General features: G+C 43.4%; 1 protein-coding gene across 1 annotated transcript in view; it reads right to left on the bottom strand.

The window, feature by feature from the left end:
* The window catches only part of GAREM1 (GRB2 associated regulator of MAPK1 subtype 1), a 145889-nt gene that overhangs the window by 5876 nt on the left and 116091 nt on the right, over positions 1-23922 (bottom strand). The window contains exons 4-5 of the mRNA XM_029921563.1: positions 16646-17818; positions 829-995 (exon numbers count right to left, since the gene is read on the bottom strand). Of these exons, the coding sequence (XP_029777423.1) occupies positions 829-995; positions 16646-17818 (1340 nt within the window). The remainder of the gene's footprint in view (positions 1-828; positions 996-16645; positions 17819-23922) is intronic.

Raw genomic sequence — 23922 nt, 5'->3', positions numbered from 1 at the left:
CTGAGTGTTGGTGAAGCCAGAGTGTGCTCAGAGGTGGGTGACCAGGCTGAGGAGGGACCAGACCGCGATGGCAGGGGAAACGGCTGGCGGAACCGAGGCAGCCTCTTTAGGAGAAGAGAAGACTTACATCTGACTTCAAATTATTCACAGGCTGCCAAAGAGAAGCAGGGAGGATCTACTTTTGTGTGTTTCTAGACATAAGAAACAGCTGAAAGTTATGTGGAGATAGAGGTCAACTCGATATAATGAAATTTTATGAAAAAAAATCACTGGCATTTGCCAACAATAGAATGAGCCGTCCTGCAGAAGAAGGAGCTCCCACACCAAAAGGGTCCAGACAGAAGTGAGTGGGTACCAGACCATGATGGTCAAGAAGGGATTCTCGTCCTGGGGCGGGGGGGGGGGGGGGGGGGGGGGGGGGGGGGGGTAAGGCAGAGTAGAGAGCCAACTGCACCCTTTCAAGTCTAGGTCCCAGGAGGAGGTGCTGTCTGTCTGCTTGTGCACAAGTCGGAGCGGAAAGAAGAGATGCTGGTTTGTGAGAACTGGCAGCCCTCCACAGCTTGCGTCTGAGAATCCGGTTGGCCTTTATCGCTGAGTTTCTCCCATATGCTGGTTTCCTTTCTTCCTAGGACACCGGTGCTTCCTTCCATCCTAACTTGAAACTGACAGGGGCCCCAGCATGCTCTTCCAGTGGAATTCTTTGGTTGTTAAGGAACATTTCCTCTCCCACCTGCTGCCTAGGCTATGGCCACCTGGAAACTGCTCTCAGGACCCGGTGCGCTGGCTGAGAAGACACGTGTTGAGCTGAGCCCTGGCACGGAGACTTACATGTCGTGCAGCCCTGAAGAGTAGTAGGACAAGGTGGGGCTGGGAGAGCGAGTCTGCTGCCGCGCTGGCTTGGCTGCACGAGGAGGGACCGAGGGGCTTGTGGACAAAGGCTTTGCGCTTCGGGGCGGAACAGGAGGGGCGTTCAGGAGCCGGCACTCTTCCCTGACCTGGCGCGGAAAAGAACACTCTGGGTTAGCAACAGACTGACAATGCTGTGGCTCTGAGAGTCACACGACTACTCTTAAACAGTAACAGCAGGGGCGTAGGGGAAGGAGAGAGAAGACGGCAGCAAACAGGAGGGTGATCAACACAGATGCTGCGGGAGATAAAATCCACGGCGGTGCATGCTCGCTGGGACAGGCGGATTTTCAAAAAAGACTGCTGACAACTGTCATTTGCCGCTGAAATACAGCAAGTAATGTGAACTACAGCAAGTGCGAGAGCTAGAGACGCCTGAGGTGTATAAGACAGAAGTATTGGGAGAATAACGACGTGGGGCGCCTGGGTGTCTCAGGCGGTTGAGCGTCCAACCTCGGCTCAGGGCATGATCACCTGGTTCAGGAGTTCGAGCCCCGCACCCTGCTCTCTGCTGTCCGCACAGAGCCAGGAGCCTGCTTCAGAGCCTCTGTCTCCATCTCTCTCTGCCCCTGCTGGCTCTCATCTCTCTCAAAATAAACAAACTTAAAAAAAAAAAAAGGATATAAGGCAACCATGATCTTAACAGAGGATCAAACTCTTCCATTGAGTTGTGTTTATTTCCTGTTCAAACGGGATTCAATATGACCCAAACCTTCTCCAGTGTTGAGGCTCCTCTGGAGCAACACGCAGGCTTCTCCCTGGAAAGTGTGCATTGGGGTCACCCGGGGTTCTGGTCGACAGGCAGGCTCTGATTCAGCAGACCCAGGGAGGGGCCTGGGAGCTGCATTTCTAACATGCTCCTGGTGACAGGGACGGCGCTGGACTGCGGGCCACACTTAACGGAACAAGGCTGCAGACGGAGTGACGAGGCCGACCTCCAAATCCAAACACAGCACTCTTCAGAAGAGCTGCCCCTAACTTCCTTCATGTTCACCTTGGAGAGGGTTAGGGGGCCTGTGATGTCCATGGCTTGTGTAAGTCTGCCTGTTATCACCCCCGTTTCTTCTCCATTCACAGAGGCATTCGAGAATAGGATTCTTTTTAACAAAGTGGACATTTTTTAATGCACTTCTCCGTGTAGGGCAGCAGGGGGCAGTTTATACCTGGTTCTGCTAGTCAACCCTAAGCTACACAGGTGAAAACTGAGCCAATTCCGACTTTGTCAAAAATGTCCTTGCTTTTAGGCCGTGTTCCTACCAACTCCCCCCCAACCCCCACCTTTGTCTTCAATTTCTTTCTGTCCCAGCAGCTCTGGGCTAATAAAGACAATGAAACAGCAAGCTTCCATTAGTTTTGGTATCGGGTTTGCTTAAGACTAAATAAAATGGGTTCACGTTACACTGTATCCCCTACCACCTACACTGTGCACTGGGCCCCTAACTGGTTTCCCCCAACCCCATTCACTTGCCAGAAAAAAAATGTTAGGAAATATCACATGACCACAGGTGACCAAGCAAACCTCAATTCTAAAGTGAAGTGAAATCAATTTAGTAAGTCTTATCCATTGCATTTTTCCCTAGGGCTGAGGACCACTGTGCCCACCCAGAGGACCCACAGCCCTGGTTACTTGGACCCCCTGGTGATCGTTTTTCATTTGGAAAAGCTCTTTAGGCTAAACCAGAATAGTCAGAGCAGCAGATTCCTTCTCCCCCAGCTGTAGGCTTTCCCCGTTTGGGCTTTTAAAAAGGAAGCAGCGGATGACTACAGAGGGAAATCTGGGAGGACCTGGTTTGGATTCCCGCAGGAGAGGATTGTTCAGCCCGCCCAGGGAGACTTGGGCACCACTTAGAGGGTCATCTTCTCTTGAGCCGAGAACCAACTAGGACACTGAAAAGCTCTGGCCAGGTCACTCCACTGGCTGGCTTTCAAGAGTCTATATACTGGTTACAAAATAAGTAATCAAGATATTGCATCAGCTTCCCTCTTGTGAGTGATTTGTACATTAGCCAACTATGTTTCTTTTCTTTCTTAGGGAATGTCTATAGAATGTAGGATGAATGGGAGTTACTTTATTACACAGGTGCCTGATTCTGTTTACATTATGGTAACAGGAATCATGGAAAATATAAGATGGGGAGGCTGTCAGGTAACTTTTAATTAAAGACATTTTTTAATGTTTATTTATCTTTGAGAGAGAGACACACAGTAAGTGGAAGGACATAGACAGAGACACACACACAGAGTCCGAAGCAGGCTCCAGGCTCTGAGCTGTCAGCACAGAGCCCAACGCAGGGCTCAAACTCACCAAGGGTGAGATCATGACCTGAGCCGAAGTCCGACACTAACAGACTGAGTCACCCAGGCGACTCTAACTTTTTAATTTTTAAAATAAACAGTCCCCTTTCAACACTGGGTTAGAGAAGAGCACTGGGAAAACATGGTTCATGCTGAATTTGATTTAGAAATCTCCAGGTTTTGGAAGTGGTCATTAAATGTGACGTTTCATTAGGGCCCACTTATCTAGACGTCAGTTATGATATGCTGAGATGTCAACGACAATATGCATTTTAATTTAAAATAACTGACTGACGTAGGTCTCCAAACACGGAAAAGCAGCCACTTGTACTTGAATTTGACCTAATGGAAGTCCCCTCTTCCTGTTCTTACCACTCACCCCAGGCAGTCAAGGTCACTTAGAGCTGGTTCTGCCACCTACTTCTATAACTGGGCAGTCCTGGAGAGCTTTCCAGTAGGTCTCCAGAAGACAGGAGTGGAAAGGAAGTAGTGAAAAGAAGCATTTGTAGGTCCCAGCACCTGGGGTGGGGGGGGAGAAGGGAGAGGCAGGCGGTGACCCATTGCTAACCCGAGTGTTTATGGCTAAACTCCAAACTGCATATGAGATACAGAAAGCATTAGAGGTGGCCACATGAGTGAGTGTGCGTGCATGTGAGTGCGGTTCTTGCTCTTAGGAGAGAGGCGGGGTGCAGTCAGTGAAGAGAAGGCCAGAGGAAGGTTCTCCTCCACTCTCATGAGAGGGCTGATTGGGTGTAATCGTGAGTTCAGTGGGAAAGAACTAGGCTGACAGGAAACCCACCTTGCAGAAAAGGTAGTTGAAAACAAAAACAAACAAATGACTATTATTTTTTTCTAATTTTGTTATTTTTGAGAGTGACCAGGGGAGGCTCAGACAGAGCAAGAGACACAGGATCCGAAGACAGGCTCCATGGGGTTCGAACTCACAGACTGTGAGATCATGACCTGAGCTGAATTCAGACGCTTAACCGACTGAGCAACCCAGGCACCCCCCCAAAAAATGACTTTAAAAGGATTCCGTCCATGACAAGAATTTAAGTAGAATTTTGTCGAGGCACAAAAGGAATGGGCTGTGCTCCCCCAAGCATTAGGACCACCTAAGGCTGAGCACAGCTGACTACCTGCTCTCTACCTGTTACTTTCAATTTGTTACTTTCTTTTTTTGTTGCTTTTTGTTTAAAGATTTAATTTTTTGTTAAGTAATCTCCACACCCAATGTGGGGCTCAAACTCACAACCCCAAGGCCAAGAGCTGCATGCTCTGCTGAATGAGCCAGCCAGACGCCCCTCAACTTGTTACTTTCAACGTGTTGCTGTAGACGCTCAAGTAAAGTCCTATGCAGTTTATGGGAAAAACTAAATGCTTTGGTGAAATATATACATTTTGTATCCAGAAGGTACAAACAGTGAGGGTTTATTGTGCCACTTTACTTCCGACCTCCTACACCCTTACAACGGGAATTGTTCTCCTTTTCTTTGCTTCATGATTGGATCCAACACGCAACATACATATCCAAGAGGAGTGCAGTTATATTTGAAATGAATTTTACCTAACAATAAAGGGCAATTTACAAGACTGGATGGCCATTCCCCCTATCTCCGGTTTCCCCTCATATTCAATTGCACTTTTAAGTGCCACGTTTTCAGCAGATTCCCTCTAAAAGTCTCAGCATGTGGCTTTCACCATGTTCCTTCCCATCTCCAGCGGCGCCCTCTGATTGCTGGATAAAGTCCAGCCTCCCCGGATTCCCACTGAAGCCCTCTGCCCAATTTCTCGTTATCGCTTGTAGCCAGAAGAAATGATTCCATCTCATTCCATCCTTCCGGTTACTTCTCCCACCACTGCCTATACCAACACACAGGTCCACTCAAAGCGGCAGATTCAGTGTCCCCTCAACATGCTTTGGGCTTGCCTGCTCCTCTCTCTGCTTTGGTTCTTATGGACCGTCTCTTCCGAAATGCCCTTTCCTAAGGCCCAGTCCTGACCACTGCAGGCTCGGTATGGGACTCCTGCTCGTGGCCCCCAGGACTTGTGCTGCTTCTGAACTCAGCTCACACTGTTTATATTTACTTACTTTCCATGGATATTCAATTAGCTTGAAAGCGAAAATGGTACAGTCCATCATTGTTGTTAATGGCGTCCTGTGGGTGACAGAGTCAAAATGTATATATTGTCACCTCTGGTGCAAATATGTCTTAAAGAATGCTAGTAGAGGTTAATAGATGTCTCCAAAAATATAAGAAAAAGGTAGTTTCATTTTGAAATATATACTATAAGAATGTTTATATTCTTATGTGGAGATTGTTATTTAAAAACATTTTTTAATGTTTATTTTAGAGAGGGGCGTCAGAGGGAGAGAGGGGGACAGAGGATCCAAAGTGTGCTCTGTGCTGACAGCAAAGAGCCTGATGCGGGGCTTGAATTCACAAACTGTGAGATCATAACCTGAGCCGAAGTTGGATGCTTAGCCGACTGAGTCACCCAGGCGCCCCTGGAGATTGTTATTGATAAGTCATTTGGGCTGCTTGTTAATTTTTTTGTGTCCTCGTATTAGTGGCGATGCGGAGGAAAAAAGGTGCCAGCAGAGCTGGCACATACTGCCGTCGACTCTACCACCACCTCCACACTTGACGTAGTAAGAGGGCGAAAATGACAATGGTGGCACTTCTAAATTGGGACATGCCAATGCCCCAGAATAATTACTATTCTCAGTGAGCATATAACAGAATACACCATGCCCGGTGGACCAGACTCCTCCTCTTCCTCTCCAACACAGCATTTAACACTGAACTTCAACGGGCCACACAGGGAGGATGAGGTACCTGGATCATCAGGAACAAACCTCCAAACGCTGGTCCTCAGTGAGGGGCTGGCCTTGTTTGGGGGCAGGTGTTCTGTCTGTCACAGATTACGTATGGCCTTTGCTCCTGGCGGTGACTCCCGGCTGTGAGTGGTTTGGGTGTGTGCAGTGGAGCTCACCGCCTGCCCGTTACGGCAGCTGATGAACAATGTGGGTGCAGGTGGCAGCAGGGACAGCGGACTCCCTGCTGTCCTCAGAGCCCCGCTCCAGGACTCCTCTGGTCTACAGCCTTGCCCTCTTACCATTCTCTCATCTCTGCTCCTTCACAGGGGGCCCTCCCTTTCCTAAAGTGTTCTGTGATTAAATTCGAATCGAATGTCAGATACCGCTGCTCAGGATTAAGACGACTCTCCTTAGTATTCACGCAGGACACTGCCAACCCAGGGCTAAATACGGAAATTTTATTTAATGTATTGAAAGGTAGAAATGGTGAATTCTGCTCTCTCTAGGACATTCTCTAGTCACTTTAATCTACAAGGAATATGCATGTGACTGCCATCTAACACACTGACATAATTTAACAGTAAGGGTTTGAAGGAAGCTGTAAAAGGCGTCTGGGGGCTGAGAGCTGAGATCACCCCTGCCTACTTCCACTGTCCCTAAAGGTGGCCACCACTTGCCCATCTCCTACACACTACATTAATTCCACTTTGCTATTGACTTGTTCAAATATATGTTGAGTGCCTATCACATGGTCACTGAGTTAGTGCTGAGTATACAAAAATGAGTAGCTTATGGAATTAGTTGGGAAGAAGGAAGACAGACACATAATCAAGATACAAATTGGCCATGTTGCAACAGAAGAGCAAAGGTTAGTAGGTGCACCATTGACTTATTCAAGGTGACAGAAGAACAAATTCATAGGCAATTATCCGGAGAAAAGTCTCCAGGAAGAAGGAATTACGAGTGCACAAAAGGTACAGAGGGCTGAAAAAAATACCAGAGTGATGCGCTGGTCTGGGGGCTTCCATGACTAAAGAAGTTCCGGTGATATTTATCAGGCAGACACTTAGAAAGAAGAACAGAATTTGGGAGAAACCAAGGAGTCCAGTTCCGAAAACACGGAATTTGAGTTTGATGTTCTAACTAATAGAATCTGAGTGATGTGGACTTGGGATCTCAGTAAGAACTGAAGAAGGCTGAACCCCTAAGGAATGGGCAGAAGATGAAACAAAGGAGAAACACAAGCGACTACATCCTACTAAGCTCTGCCTGAAGAGTGTCCAAGAAGTGAAGGGAGGGGCAGACAGCAGGAGAATGTCAGTGTGAAGATGGCGGGGTGTCAGGAAGTCAGGGGTCTGGAAGATACGTGGAAGCAGGTCACTGGGGATCTCAGCAAAGGAAGCCTGAATTTAAAAAGAAGAAACAAAAAAAGGCTTGGAAGCCAGATTCCAGGGAGTGAAAGCTAGAACGGGAATGAGGGCAGACTGGGAGGCCGAGCATTCTTTTTACGAATCCTGACTAGACATGAAGGGGGAAGGCAGTTACTAGAAAGGGACGATGGCCTGAAGAAGGCATGGCTTCCTCTCCATCCCTGAACTTGGAAAAAACTTTAAAAATGTGCCCAGGTAGGTACATACACATACATAACCTGGAGGCTGAGTGCTTACTGACTCCTAGGACCTATTTAAGAAGATGTGGAGAATAAACATTTTTTTCATTCCTTTCTGCCTTGGCGATTCCACCACAGGCCACTGGAAAAGGTAGAAAAGAAATGAATGGTAACTTACTGTCTAACAGCTAAAGCAAAGACAGAACACATCCAACAGAACGAATGCTTCAGAAAGCTTCGTGTTTCTAAGTGAAGGTGGTCAACAAAGTCAAAACCCAACCCCAATCTTTGGTTGGAAAAAAAGTAAGTATCATAGAACGGGACTGTTTTCCTTATTTTCAGAATACTGTCTATGAAATTGAACTTGCTTTCCTGACTCTGGGAACAGTATTTAACCTTCCTTTTCCCTTGCTATTCCCTTCTGTTTGGCTTGGAGGGAACTGAGCACAGTGTAAATGACCAATAATGTGTGAAAAATGGACAAGGAAGTCTTCTCTCTAAATAGCCACATGTTAAAACTAATGCATGAGAATTTGTTCAAAGTACAAAGCTCATTACTACACGGTTGGAAAACAAGGTTACATGTGTTTGTTTAGAGGACAGAATTCAAACCTACATACAATTGGGAGCACTTTATATATATATATATATATAATAAATAAATATATATATATATATATTACCTATAGTCTGATTTCTTTCCCTGTGACATTATCTTCCTCTGACACTTCCTAGGGATTAAAAGAATACAAGAAACCAAACACACACCACGTGTTTATGAAACAGCATAGCGTAGGAGTGGGGGATTGTGGTATGGTGTTTCTTGGGAAGTCTTCATTTCTTGGAAGCTTCTACTTGTCTTCTATGGAAGATATGACACTTTTTACACCCTTTCACTAACTAGACCAAAAAGATCGCTTAAGAAAAGTAAATGGAACACTTACTATGGCATCTTTTGGGTAGCTATCTCTTTTGGGGGGGGGATCAATTTTATAGCCATGTACACAACTTATAAATACAATAGCAGTGGATCTGGAGTTGAGGCCATACAGTTCCCTTGTCTGTAGTTTAAAATGTACCATCGTATGCCTGTGTGTGAAAATCTTCGGTCTCAAAGATCATGCTGCTTAGAATTGTGGACGGTCCCCAAAGAGATGCTGGCATACTTAGGTGGACTAAGGATCCTTTTACCTCTTTGTTTACAGTGATTCAGAAAATACAGATACTATATGTGAACTTGATCTAAAACTGGACTCACCTGTACTATGAATTTTCTTCTCTAAAATGCCGACTTCAGGATAATGTCAGCGATAGAAATAAAAGAGTTTTGTAACCAGGCTTCCTTGAACTTTGCAACTTTGCCTTCACTGCATGCCCTCTGCCCCGTATTTTACATTGCTTCCCACACTCCCTCTCCCAGATAACAAAATCATTACAGCCTTAAGAAATCTTATTTATAAAGAGGCTTTTATACAGAGTTCATAACCCTGTCACATATCCATCAGGATATTTTCAGCCAAACCGAAATTAAAGTTTATAATGACAAATAGCAATAAATGAACCTCTATGTGATTAATTACGTGAGGGCAGATGTGATTTACAGTCAAAATCCTGATTCTTAGATGCATCCCCCCCCCCCCCAGTTTTATACACTGATGATAAGGACCTAACACAGACCTGGGTTTGAAATGACCTCCAATCTCCAAGCCTCGGGCGAGGGAGGCAAGGCGGAGGCTGCTCACTGGGAGGCAAGAAGGGCAAGTGGTTCTGAAAAGAATACTTGTTTAAATTCTAGGGTGTTTCTATGGACTCAGGAGAAGGAGTACGCCATCGGGGCAGAGCATAAAGCCCTTTTCTGAGCAAAGAGTATAATACATGAAAGATATATTTAAATAGTATATAACCTTCACATTAATGCGATTTTGTGCAAATGGCACTCAAGAGTGCAGATTTGAAACAAGAACTATCCCACAGAATATTATAATTACTTTATTAACATTCTAATCATTGAGACTTTCAACGGACACAGGAGAAAAACATTTCTTGGCATAGAAGCTTTCATTTAAAAGCAAATAACCTACATGAAACCAGAGGCAATTAGTTTCAAAATTACCAAAACACAATAATAATTTAGCCCTTATTTCAATGAACAAATGGGAACGGAGGTATGACTTGCTCACAGGATACTCCTCAAAAGTCGTAATTAAAATTAATTAAATGTCAAATGCCTTAGGAGACCTCATTAATTAGTGGAATCCTGAGTGAATCTTTTGGTAGAGCAATTACTTTGAAAAGTAAATAGTCATTTCCAGAGTAATCTTTTTAGTACCTGAGTCTGAATATTCTGTCAGATTTATTTAAGAAAATCTGTCTTTCAATGGCTTTTCTAATGTTAACATCTGATACAGGAAAAAAATCCCATGGACAAAATAAAATAAAAATTCGGAATAAAATCCGTTCTCATGACCATTTTTCTCAGTTTAAAAACAAAGATCTTTTTATAGCTTTTTCCTAACTTTGGTAGTCATGTGCGGTCCCTGATTCTGTAGGGTAGACACCTCCAGGTGGTGGCACCTGGTGACACCATGACCTAGCCTCGTCACGCTGAGGAACAGAATTAGTCACGGCAACTTCTCAGCCTTAATATTTCTATCCAGGTTTGCCTGGGAACTCCAGTGTCTTGACATGTGTTTGCAGCCTTCAAGCCACATGTGGCTTTTCCACAGATGCTCCAGAGTTCTTCAAAGCCCTCAATTACCTCCTTAAAAGATCACATGTTATTGGGGTCCAGGATGCTTTGATGAGGACAAATCTGGCTCCACAGCTGGGGAACTATAACATAACACCTAGCTTATGAAGTGGATATTTTAGCAGTCAGATGAAAAGAATGTTTTGTTGTTTTGAATTTTTTTTGTTGTTGTTTATTTATTTTCGAGAGAAGAGAGACAGAGCACGAACAGGGGAGGGGCAGAGAGAGAGGGACACACAATCCGAAGCAGTCTCCAGGTTCCAAGCTGTCAGCACAGAGCCCCATGCAGGGCTCGAACTCACCAACTCTGAGCTTATGACCTGAGCCAAAGTCGCTTAAGCGACTGAGCCACCAGGTGCCCCTGTTGTTTTTATTTATTTATTCTTCTTATTTTTTATTTATTTTTGAGAGACAGAGAGAGACAGCGCGAGCAGGGGAGGGTCAGAGAGAGAGGGAGATACAGAATCTGAAGCAGGCTCCACGTTCTGAGCTGTCAGCACAGAGCCCAATGTGGGGCTCGAACCCATGAACCGTGAGATCATGACCCCATGAACTGTGAGATCATGACCTTAGCCGAAGCGGGATGCTTAACTGACTGAGGCACCCAGGCACCCAGCCCCTGTTGTTTTTAAACCCAGTAAGTTTTTTTTCTAATATCTCAGGGACCTAGCAAAATGAAACCGTCACACATGCTTTTGGAATGCGGGGACAATGGTGCCTGGTTGGGTACGGAGCTGGTTGTGGAGGAGAGATGTGTTTATTTCCATCAGCCTCCTTGACTCTTTGAGAGGGTACACCATACCCTCATTAAGGAAGGACTCAGGGAAAACAACCTCCACAAAACCATTTTCTATATGACCCTAAACTGGAATCTATCCCATATTAAGTTATGGCTATTATTTATTAAATGCTTACCAAGTGCTAGGGCAAAGCGCCAAGTACTTTGTGCGGTATGATAATGCAATGAAGAAGCTGTTATTCTCCCCACAGGAACTGACTCAGGGAGGTTAAGTATTTTGCCAAAGGTACGAAGCTACTATGTGGTGGAGTGAGGAGGGTTCCGATCCATGGCTCTTAACGTGGTGTTACGTGCCTCCATCTATCACACAGTGCAGCAGGTCACTTCTGTCCCCGCTTCTAGTTCAATTCCACTGGGAGAGGGAAAGGAAGCCCCTGGGAATGTTCAGCATTTCTTCCCATTTACCTACCAAGTGTGCAGCCAGTCCGAGGCAGATTCAGATATCCTAGATTCAGATATCAAGTCTATTTTTTTTGAGTACCTGCAGACTAGGTCCATTCAAATGTGGCATTAAATTCACCCTGTAAGCCTTATTTTTCCCAAACACCAACAACACAGCATGCTCCATTACAGGAGCTTTATTTACGATGGCCTTTGAGCCTTATGCAACCACCAATCCGTTGTACAACAAACCTGGCACTTCGTTTCTCAGGGGCTATGGGGCTTCATGCTATCACCATGCTTGTCGCATTCTTCATCAATAGGGCAGTAATAGTTGGTTTAAGCCAGTGGCTCACAACCTAAAGTTCCTTTGATGATTTTCTTTTCATGAATCTCAGGAATTGCTGTAATGTCAATAACCAAGTAAGAGCGAATATACCTTTTTGTCTGTTACTGAAGATGACGGAGGGCATTAATCCCTGAGTTCTGGAGTCCCCAGGTTGGACATGGCTGCATAAATGACGTTAGAAGAGTTGTGATCCTACAATTTTGATAATGATTTGTAATTCCGTGTGTAGACCAGAACGGCCTGGGACTCACATGTTCTATTTATAGAATGTTATGCAATATAAAGTCTTTCCATTATTGCTTTCCAAAATGACATCTTTAAAAAAATGTTTATTTTTAAAAGAGAGAGAGAATACGGGGTGCCTGAGTGGCTCAGTTGATAAAGCAACTGACGCTAGATTTTGGCTAAAGTCATGCTCTCATGGTTCGCAGAGTTTGAACCCTGTATTGGGCTCTGTGCTGGCAGCGCAGAGCCTACTTGGGATTCTCTCTCTCGTTCCCTCGTTCTGCTCCTTCCCAGCTCGCACATGCTCTCTTTCTCTCTCAAAGTAAAGAAATAAACTTAAAAAAAAAGTACCTCCTTATTTAAAAAAAGGGGGGGAGGGAGAGAGAGTGAGAATGTGAACGGGAGAAGGGCAGAGAGAGAGAAGGAGACCAAGAGTCCCAAGCAGGTTCTGCGCTGTCAGCACAGAACCTGATGTGGGGTTTGTGCCACAAACCATGAGATCATAACCTGGAATGAAATCTAGTTGGACGCTCAACTGACTGAGTCAGCAAGGTACCCTCAAAGTGGCATCTTCTAAAGAGGAAAAGCGTAAAGACAGTTCAAGACTGTCACTTGTTGCGTGTATCCAGGTAAACAGTGTAGACCTACCAACCAGTACCCCAAAACTGAAGATGATGGATAGAGGCCCACAATGTTATTAAGTAGAGGGTGTGTTCAGAATAAATGCAGGAAGCAAAAGGATATTTCACTTAAGAAGGACTCTCAGGTCATTCTGATTTGAGGGCACTTTGCATGGTTTAAAAAGGTGAAATGTCACCATTCAGTGACCTGGGCGGGCTCCTTCAGTCTGGGCTCACTTGCAGCAACTCTGAGGAGCACACGTGGCTGCATCCCTTCTCTGCCTGGAGCAATGCTTACTCGCTCCTGGGATACTCATATTAAGACAGGAATAGCCGCTCTTCGTCTGGAGAAACAACTGGCAGAGTTTTGTTTTTTTAAAAAAAAACTGTATTAAACAATCTTTACAAAGACACATGGCAACTAGAGCATAATTCTAAATAGCCACATTAATCCCAATTACTCCTCCAAGGAGGATTTCCTGTCTGGCCCCACCACCTCGTTTTCCTCTTTAAGATACAGGTAGGAAAGTGCTGTAAATGCAACCAATGACTCAGGAACTGCAGCACGATGCAGGAAACACAGAAAGTGTTATTGTTGAAGGAAAAAGATTCATTCTCACCTTTGCAGAAAGAAACAAACACCTTCAAAATTTGCTGGGGAGAGAGCGCAGGTCCATGTTGTAACTTAGGACACTGAGGTAGGGAGTGCAGGAGGAAGAGAACCGTGAGAAGAAAATGAACAGGCTGATATACACTGCAATGGAGCCACTGCGCCTCTGCGTCGGGACAGGACTGGGTCATGGACTGTGGCAAATGGAATTCACTCACTGATCACCAGCTCTGCTTTCCTTACTAGGAAAGATATAGTTTTGGGGCTCTGGGGGGCTCAGCCGGTTAAGCATCTGACTTCAGCTCAGGTCATGCTCTCAAGGTTTGTGTGTTCCAACCCCACGTCGGGGTCTGTGCTGACAGCTCAGAGCCTGGAGCCTGCTTTGGATTCTGTGTTTCCCTCTCTCTGTCCTTCCCCCACTTGCACTCTCTCTCTCTCTCTCTCTCTCAAAAATAAACATTAAAAAAAAAAAGAGACATACTTTCTTTGACTCCATTCCATCGCTCCAGCACCTTCTATCCTTAAAGACTGGGTGGGGATTGTCACCTTCCCAGATGATGTCTTACTTGAAAGTGGCCTCACTTAAAAGCTTATTACCATCTTTAATTATTAGGTGGGGCAGCTCTTAAGATACCAAGGCATGTCTTTCTCCCAGGACTCACTCCAGTACAACTTTCCAAAAAAGTTTTATTTAATTCTGCGGGAGCACTTGAATTTATGCCCCATTAAAGTTTCCTTTTGAAAATTACAAGCTGAAGCCACATCTAACAATTACGACGTTCTTTGGATCCCACATACTTCCTAAAAATGGAAAACTCATTTCATGGTCACAGAGCCAATAGAAAAATATGACTTCATTTGAAATGCCTAATTTTTTCAAGCAAATTAAGTGATTTCAGGTGTTCTAAAATTTTTTAAAGAAGATTATGGCATTCTATAAACACTGGACATGCTCTGAAAAGATTCTCTTATAAGAAATTACATCGAAGACTAGAGACAAAATCTTTTCTTCTCCTGTGAGGTTTGCTTTTACTTTCAAATTTGAGTCTCACATTTTTAGTACCAAGGTCAAGATAGAGCCTCTTAATATTTATGTTCTTACTCATCTTTCAATTACGCCACAGAACAAACAAGTGGCAGTAGGTTCCTATTTCTAGACTTAGTTACATAATGCCTTTGGGTGTGACCACCATGGATGAGTCAATCAATCAGTCAACAAACAAGAGTCCCCCCCCATGTGCCAAGTAGGACCCAAGTTGTATGGGAACAGCTGGCGTGGTCACAGCCCTACTGAAGATCAGGGTTCCAAGCTTCCAGTAACAACAAATAAAGAGCTGAGCTGAGACACACTGAAAACGGCTCATTTTCCGGGAGGAGTGTCTCCTTGTTTCCTTGGGGGTAGGCGGAGACATCCGCGGACATGAATAAAAATGCCAAGGACTAACTTCACCAAGACTTTCCCTAAATTTTCCATGGCCCCTACTGGGTACAGGGATCTCTGGGCTTGTGTGTTAAAGTCGGTGGAAGATCCTGCAAGGTGCAAGGGCAAGTCCAGATCTGCAGGCTCTGGGCGGGTATAGCCTAGAGCAAATAGCCAGAGGGGGTCCTCTCTCAGGAAACTGCAGCAGTGAAGGCTCAGCATGGACAGCTAAGCATGATGGCTGGGACAAAGTGCCGCCCAATGTTCATGACCTGTCTATGACCTGCCTTCGGCCTTTTCAGCCATCACTGCCTTTCCTACATCCTAGTCACCCTATTCCATTGGCTCAACAGAACTTCATTTTCCCGCACCTGTCCTAGCTTCCACACCTCTGCTCGTGCTGTTCTGCCTGGAATGCCATTCTTTCTAATTTCTCTGCTCTGCAAATTCATGGCTATTCTCCCAGCTCATTTAAAATGTCATCATCTCCATGAAGCTTCTCTCATGCATCACCCAAGTAGAAGTTTCTTCTATCTCTGGATTCCCACACACATTGTCTGTATATATTTCTCTTCTATTGTTTATCATATTTTAACATGTAGGACAGTCATCTCATTTCGTCTGTTAACTTCCCTATAAAACCCAAAGACACCAGAGCCCAGAGTCTTATCGATGGTCCTATTTCTCTCACATCCCACCCAGTGTTTCCAGGGTTCTGAAACTGGTTCTGCAAAGCTGCAGGATTCCAAAGAGGTGCCCTCAGGGCACCGGGAGCAGAGGGAACAGGGGCACATGGAAACCCCTGCCCCTCATTGTGCTTCAGTCCGATGAATTCTGATTTTAATTCTTCGATTTACTGTGATTCGTGTAAGCCTTTTTTTTTTTTAAAGGATTCTGCTAGAGACAGAAAAAAAGAAAACAACTGCAAAAGAGTGTCAAAGAAGCAAAGAGAACTATACCTATGTCTCTAACGTTTTCTTGATTCAGAGATGATGAATTCCAATGTGTAAAAAGGAGGAGCTAAGGTTCAGAGTATCTGTCAATCAAAAAACACAGTCACAACAGAGGGACATTCTGTCCCACACTGACCTTTTTACATTAAGATTTGATAGAAGCCCCCAGAGCCCTGGATGAGTTATGTTTAAGGTGTTAACACAGAACTGCTCTGACTCCTGGTTCTGCTCTGGTGTGAGTGTGTGTGCGTGTACACGGGCACGCCTACTGTGCTTTGGTCTCAATGTAACTTCAGGGATACAGGGAAGGATTACATATCATGCCGATGTCTCTTGATGTTTCTCCTCCGCCCCCCCCCCCCAATAAATCTACTCTTCCTTTAGTCTGTACAGTAACTGGCACGAAATACCCATTCTGTTGCTCAGGCTAAAGCTCTAGATGTTTTCCTTGATTTGTCTTTCCCTCACTACCCACATCCAATTCATCAGTAAGTACAGCCAGGTCTACCTCCCCAACATGTTCTGAAGCAGCTCATTTCTCCCTGCCACCAACGGCTGTGGTTCAGGGCCTCATCATTTCCTACCGCCTCCATTACTATAACGCCTCTTCTCCGGTCTCCCACCGTCTGCCCTCTCCTCCCCATTCTCCAGGCAGCAGCAAACGTCATGTTTAAACCTCTCCCATTACAAGCTCTCAAGATTTCTCAGCCAACATAGAGTAGAACTCTCACTCTTCACTGGTAAAAATAATCTAGTAAGCATGTCTATTTCACTCCAAATTAAGCAAATTTGCTCGTCTGGATAATTTCCCATCGGGGAGTTTTCCTTTTGTTAGGAAAGAAGATGTATTAGTAGATGCCTGAGCAGAGAGACGGAAGGTCCATCACTCAAAAACAGAAGGGACTTACGGCTTCAGATTTGGGAGGCACTGGAGGCGGAGGTAGGGCGATCTCTGAAGACTTCACTGCCGCTCCCAGAGCTCCGGGGGCAGGAAGAGGAGAGGCTGCACACTTGGACCGGACAGAACCTCTAGGCTGCTCGCATCGGCTCTTCTCGCTCAGGGAACGAGTGAGGGGCTGCTGGCCAGGCTTGCCGTCCTCCAGCCAGAGCTCTTCGTAAGGAAGTTCTGATTTGCCCAGGATGCCTACTGACTCCTCACTGGCTTCCGGGAAAAGGTAGTCGCTCCCACTGTCGCCCAGGTCCTGGCAGGGCAGGGTGTCATGAGGAAAGGGGGCCCACTCTCCCCCCAGGTCCCTGCAGCCGTGAAGGTTCACCTCGCTGTTGCCATGGAGATTGTTGCCGTACACACAGACGGAGAGCCGGTGGAAGGACTGGGTGAGCTCATCGCGGGCGTAGCTAAGCGAATTGGGCACGTGGTTGTGGCCGGAGCACCGGCCCTTCTTGGGGCTCTTGCAGTCCTCATTCCAGTCAGTTTTCACGTCTCGGACAGCCCGGGAATACTCATCAATGTCGAACTGTTCTTGGCAGATACCCAGCCAGTGATGGACCAGGGTTTCAGGCCACACTTCTCCCTTCACCAGGTGTTCTGGGAGGCTAAACTTGGGGACAGTCAAGTGCAAAGGGAAGTGCATGGGGAGAATCTTGTTGCTCCGTAGCACACAGCAAACCACCACCGTCTTGGTCTGGATGTTCACAAACTTGTAGCGATGCCCCTCACGGATGAAGTGGAGGTCGTAGGGGTTCCTGGGGGGAGGGCTGGGCACAGTCACATTCACGGGGAGCCTGGTTTTCTCCACAATGTTGCGGATGGTGTGTTCGCCCTCCTGCATCTGGAGTTCCAGGGGACTCCGGGTACTAAACCTGCCCTTGCACTGGAATGGAAGGCTAATGCTTTCATTGGTCCGGTGATTCATGCAAATGAGGCACGGCATTTTGCCTTTTCCCAGCTTGCTGATGGAATTGAGTTTCCCAATCTTTTTGAAGATTGTGTTGAGTCGTGACTTTTCTTTGAAAGTCTTGGCATACAAGATTTCTGCCTGCCCCATTAGAGTGAGTTCATCCCCAGTACAGAGGGTGATGTTGTAAACTTCAGTGTCCTCATTGCACTCACCCGAAGCAACCTACAAGAGGGTAAATCAAATTTTAGGTTACTTTCCTTTAGTCCACTCCCACATAGAAGTAGACAGCTTGCCATTAAAGCACTTAAGCACACATACAGAGGAAAATGCTATGCTAACATTCTTTTTATAATACTTATATGGCTAACAATAACAAAAAGATGTTTGTTTAGCCTTTTATTTATTTTTAATTTTTTTAATGTTTGTTTTTGAGAGAGAGACAGAGTGTGAGCAGGGTAGTGGTAGAGAGAAAGGGAGACACAGAATCCGAAGCAGGCTCCAGGCTCCGAGCTGTCAGCACAGAGCCTGATGCGGGGCTTGAACTTACAAAACATGAGATGGTGACCTGAGCTGAAGTCGGAAGCTCAATCGACTGAGCCACCCAGGTGCCCCTCGTTTAGCTTTTTAAAAACATACTTTGTTGGGGCGCCTGGGTGGCTCAGTCAGTTAAGCATCTGACTTTGGCTCAGGTCATGATCTCGTGATTTGTGAGTTTGAGCCCCACGTCAGGCTGTATGCTGACAGCTCAGAGCCTGGAGCCTGTTTCGGATTTGGAGTCTCCCCTGCTCTCTGCCCCTACCCCACTCACACTCTCTCTCCCCCAAAATAAATACATATTAAAAAAAATTTAAAAATCCACACTTTGTTCTGAAGAAAAAAGCAGTCCGTTCATTAATAAAGATTTGAGAAACACGGAGAAAAGACACAAAAAGAAAATAACACCCACAGGCCCGAATCAGAGATAGGCATGGTTAATGTTTTGATAAATATCCTTCCAGTTTAACTATGTAGAATAGTCTATCATATGAATAATTATTTTGATACATTAATCTCATCATTTTATCTTTTCCAGTTATAAAAAGTGCTTCCATGAACACCACTGTAAGAAAATTCCTTATTTTTTAGTATGAAAATTTCATGACATTTTCTGAAATTAGAATTGGGACAGAGGATATAAAAATGTTTTATTTCTCCCTGTTCTTGAATTTTATTCTACTTATGTTCATTGGAAGAAATACTAGAAAGACAGATGTAAAAATGAACAAATTCTATAGTCTTTCCACTAAAGAAAATCTATGTTAACAGTTTTACATAAACAGAGAAAAAAAGAAATGAGATGTGTCATCTGTCTTGGAGATTTGTAAACACACCCACACAGTTTTCTTGTTTCGTTTCTCACTGTATTCATTTTCTCGTGTACTGACCTTCTGTATTTGATTATCTGGGGATATGCCTTAATTTTTGAGTAGTTCCTTATTGTTAGATGAGTGTTCCCAGTGTTTTGCAATTATAAATAGTATTGCAATGGATTTATTTATTTATTTATTATTTTTTTTTACAGCTCAACTATTTCCTTAGGATAAAGACCCCGAAGTTAAACGGCATGGATAAAGCTATATATACACTTGGGAGGTCTAGAATGTACTTGTCATTGTGCTTCATCAATGTTATACTTATTTATACTTCCTTCACTTTATGAAATTATCTGTCCTTCCATACCCAGGCTAAAGAAGATTAACATTTACCAATATTAAAGGTAAAGCATGCATCCTGCATTTATTCATTCACATTTTATTTTCATTTGATTTATTGGACTATTAGGATAGTGAATGTGTTTTGGTATTTATTTGTCTGGCTACTTAGATCTCTTACTTTGTGAATGCCTATTTGTGTCCTTCACCTGTTTTTCCAATGGGATGGCCATCTTGTTGATTGCTTTTCATGTAATGTGAATGTCCTTTATGCTATATATTTTTCAATTTGTTGTTTGAATTTCAACTTCATAATGTCTTTAAGTACTTAAGGTTTTTCTTCCTATGTAGCAAACATTTTCAAAATTTTCCTTTGAAATTTCATTCTTGGGCAGTAGGCTTCCACTAGTGAATACAAATCATTGATTCTGAGGGGTGATTTTTGTCCCCATTCTCCAGCCTCTGGGGACATTTGACAATGTTTGGAGACATTTCTGACTGTCATGGTCGGGAGGGTGCTTACACCTCGCAGGCAGAGGGCAAATGTGTTGTTAAACATGCCACAATGCACAGAACAACCCATCGTGGCAAAGAATTATCTAGTCCAGATTTCAGTAGTTCTTAGATTGAGAAAAACTGATAAAATTAACCAATATTTTCTTCTAATTTCTTCTAATATTTGGATGGTTTCATTTATTAATTATTTAGCTTATTTAATTAAAATTTCTTTGATGGATTATTAAAGGTAGAGATCTCACTTTCGTTTTTTAAACAGTTAATGCTTGTCCAGTGTACTTCTTAAATAATTATCTAGTTTCATCATGGATTTGAAGTGCTACTTTGATCATGTACTAAACTTACAAAACACATGGGGTGCCTGGCTGGCTCAGTTGGTAGAGCATGCGACTCTTGATCTCAGGGTTGTAGTTCAAGCTCCACGCTGGGCATGGAGTCAAAATAAATTAAAAAATATATAAAACACATACATTCATTTGTAACTTATATTTGTATCTACTTTGGGGGCATTTATCTTAAAGACATTTCTGCCTACCGTCTCATTCTAACTATTCTGTTTCAATTTCTATGTCTTAACATTTTCAGAGCTGATAACAAAGGCCCTCATCTGTGGTTATTCTAACTCAAAACATTTTTGGAGGGCAAGAAACAAGAAAATAAGAGAAGCAAACTCAAAAGTCAAGTAACAGTCTGAGAGAAAAATATTTGCATTATTTCTGCAAGTAAAAAACACCCCTAATACATAAGCAACTTAAATTTTGAGAGAGAGAAAATGCACGTGCACAAGCGGGGGAGGGGCGGGGGGGGGAGAGAATCCCAAGCAGACTGCACTGTCAGCACAGAGCCCGATGCAAGGCTTGAACCCATGAGCTGTTAGATCATGAGCTGAGCCACGGTCAAAAGTCAGATGCTTGACCAACCTGCATCACTCAGGTGCTCCTACTTAAGCAACTTTCAAAAAACAACCAAAAAATCCTCCAGAAAAACTGGCAAAAGTTATAAAAAGCCAATTCACTAAAAAAAGGTGCACAACAGACTTCAAATCAATGAAAAGATACCACTTCTTTTATAATTAGAGAAAAGTAAATGAAAATTATACTGAGACACCGTGTCTTCTCTAGAACACTGATAACAGAAGCTTGACCTCATACTCCGTTGGTGAGGCTATGGGAAAACAGCTACTCTTGATCACACCTGGTGGAAATGCAAAATTATTTCCCCATGGCGGGGAATTTGGCAATATCTAACCAAACTATGCACCCTTTAATGCCTCCACTCAGCCATCTTACTTCTAGGAAATTACCCAAAGACATTCCTCAATCAGTATGAAAATACAAATGCACAAGGTTATTCACTGAAGTGTTGTTTGTATATGTAAAATATTAGAACCAATCTAAATGCCCAAACATAAGAGATGGGTTGAATAATCTAAGGCACAAACACAAAATGTATTGTGCAAAAAAGAACAAAATAATGAGTTCAATGAATTAACACGAAATGACTTTCAGGATACATTAAGTGAAAAAAGAGAAAAAAGCAAAGTACATAAAAGTTTATACAATATACTATCTTTTTATTTAAGAAGGAAAAACATCAGTACATTCTTTTCTGCTTATTTTTGTTAAAAAAAAAGGAATACAAGAAAAACAAAGCAAAAACAATGAATCTGGTACTTAAGGGAGGTGAGGGAGAGAGAAACACCTCTGTGAGTGTACCTTGGTATAGAGTTTTAATGTTTAGGATGTATGCTAATGTTCTAATGTATTCCAAAAATAAAATTAAGTCAACAAAAATTTAAAAGAAACTGAAAGCTGGATGCAAGTGGAGACAGATGAATCCAATCTTATTTCAAAGAATAAACTAACCACACAGGGGACAGAGACAGATAAATCATCCAAGTAACTTTAAAATGCTCTTACTAGAAATTGCCAGTAGGGAAAAAAAAGACCAAGAACTATGGTGTTTTTTTTAGGTAGATTTGTTTTGCATAGGAGAATGGACGCAGGGATTCTGAAACCATTTGATGTATATTATAAGAATCAACACACGAGTGAACATATTGTCTTGAGAGCCAGAGTTTTCACTGTGGAGGGAAGACAATGTGGAACTAGGAAAGGTAAGAAAGAACTCCGGTGGGCTGAATGAAATTGGGAGGTGTTGGTATTAACGCATAATTTTAGGAAACTATACACGCTGGCACACATCTGTGTCTTAGCTTTGTTCTTTCCAAGGGACTAGAAGCAAAGACATCATGGAATGTGCCTCGTGTCCCAAACGAAAAAGGAAGCTTGATTCCAGGACTAGGGCAGGAAAGGTGTAAGACACGCTAGGAACGTTTTGTCAGGCCAGAAGTGAGGGAGTGCTCCCAACACGATGGGAACATGTCAAAAGGCCACAGGGCCCAGTCTGAATTGGCCTTCACTGGCCGAATCTCAGACCATTTGAGCATCATAATACATAAAGACTGCAATGAATTATAATCTATGGAGGAAAGTAGTAATGCCTAACTCCACACTGTTACCAAAAAAGATGATTGAATGAAAAAAACGAAGGGGCTAAGGGGACAAAGGATGGGAGTGGTAAGATTGAAGACTGGTACACACAAGAAATATCAATGAATGCTTAATTTATATGATGCGTTTGATTGAGTAGGTTAAGTGTGTGGTCTTAACATGTCCTCCCTCAAAACGCATACTGACAGCAAGGGGAGAAAAAGTAACTACACACTGGAGAAAGTAAACAATACTTTAACCAGGTGATCAAATCTAATATAATCAGAGAGGCATCCCCATCTGGTTGCCTCTGGACGTGATTCCTGGTGTTCGGAACTCAGCTGCAGAACATTCCACCTACAAGTACATTACTAGAATCTAATCATCTAATTACAAAGAAAGAGCAGACAAACCCACATTGGGAAATATTGTATAAAATATCTGGTGTGTGTTCTTGAAAAACATCCATGTGATGAAAGACAAGGTTGAGGAATTGCTCCAGATTAAAGTGGATTAAAGACAAAATGCAACATAAATGGAACAGGCAGTCCTGGAATGGATTCTGAACGAAAGGGAAAAATGCTATAAAGGACAACTTGGATGGATTGTAGAGTATCACATCATTTACGTAAAACTGTACTATTTTTACATAAGAAAATATCCTTATTCATAGGAAATATATACTGATGCATTAGGAGGAAAGGGCATAAAGCACACAGTTCACTCTGAAATGATTCAGGAAAAATAGAAGTTATATGTACGTATTTATATGTGTGTAGGGGGTGTAGGATGATGGAACCAACGTGGCCAAATGTTAAAAGCTGGTAAATCTGGTACAGTGTTTAGGGAGACCTTTTATTATTCTTGTAACAATTTTTTAAGACTACAAGTATTTCCAAATAAAAAGTTAAAACAGGGGGTGCCTGGGTGGCTCAGTTTGTTAAGTGTCTGACTTTTGATTTTGGCTCAGGTCATGATCTCACGGTTCGTGAGTTCAAGCCTCGCATCAGGCTCCACGCTGACAGCATGGAGCCTGCATGGGGTTCTCTCTCCCGTCTCTCTGCCCCTCCTCTGTTCTCTTCATCTGTCAAAATAAATAAACTTAAAAAAAAAAAGGTTAAAACAGGACAATCGGAAAATTTTAGGTATTTTTGCATGTTTTTCCAGATGAGCTTCACAATAATTTTGTCTATGGCACGCAATGGTAATTTTATTGGAAGTGAATTTATCTGCTGTTTTGGCAAGGAGTGACATCACCATCCTATTTCTAAATAGGCACATGAGAATTCTCTCATTTATTGAGATCTTTAGTTCCCTAATTAAGCTTGCCTTCGTGATCGATCCCTGAACATTGCTGTTCATTTGTAGTTGCTGCATGTGGTTGGTTGCTATCCTCTATGGTAACCTCACTGTAACAGTTTTTCCCAGTTGATTATCTTGAGATTCTTAGGTGATTAAATCTTATATGACCAATACAAAATTTATCTTCATCTTCTTCGTGTTCATCCCTTCTACCTGACAACAGTGTGGTGTGAGAGTGTTGTTCCATATTTTAATGTGAATATCATCAGTATTCTAATATCAAAAATGAGAAATTTGATGGTTGGGGATGGGGTTTTTTTTTTTT

The sequence above is a fragment of the Suricata suricatta genome, chromosome 14 (genome assembly GCF_006229205.1).
Source record: "Suricata suricatta isolate VVHF042 chromosome 14, meerkat_22Aug2017_6uvM2_HiC, whole genome shotgun sequence".
Classification (NCBI taxonomy): Eukaryota; Metazoa; Chordata; class Mammalia; order Carnivora; family Herpestidae; genus Suricata; species Suricata suricatta.
Note: the sequence above shows the minus strand (reverse complement) of the source record. Positions and strands in the feature narration are given on the sequence as shown.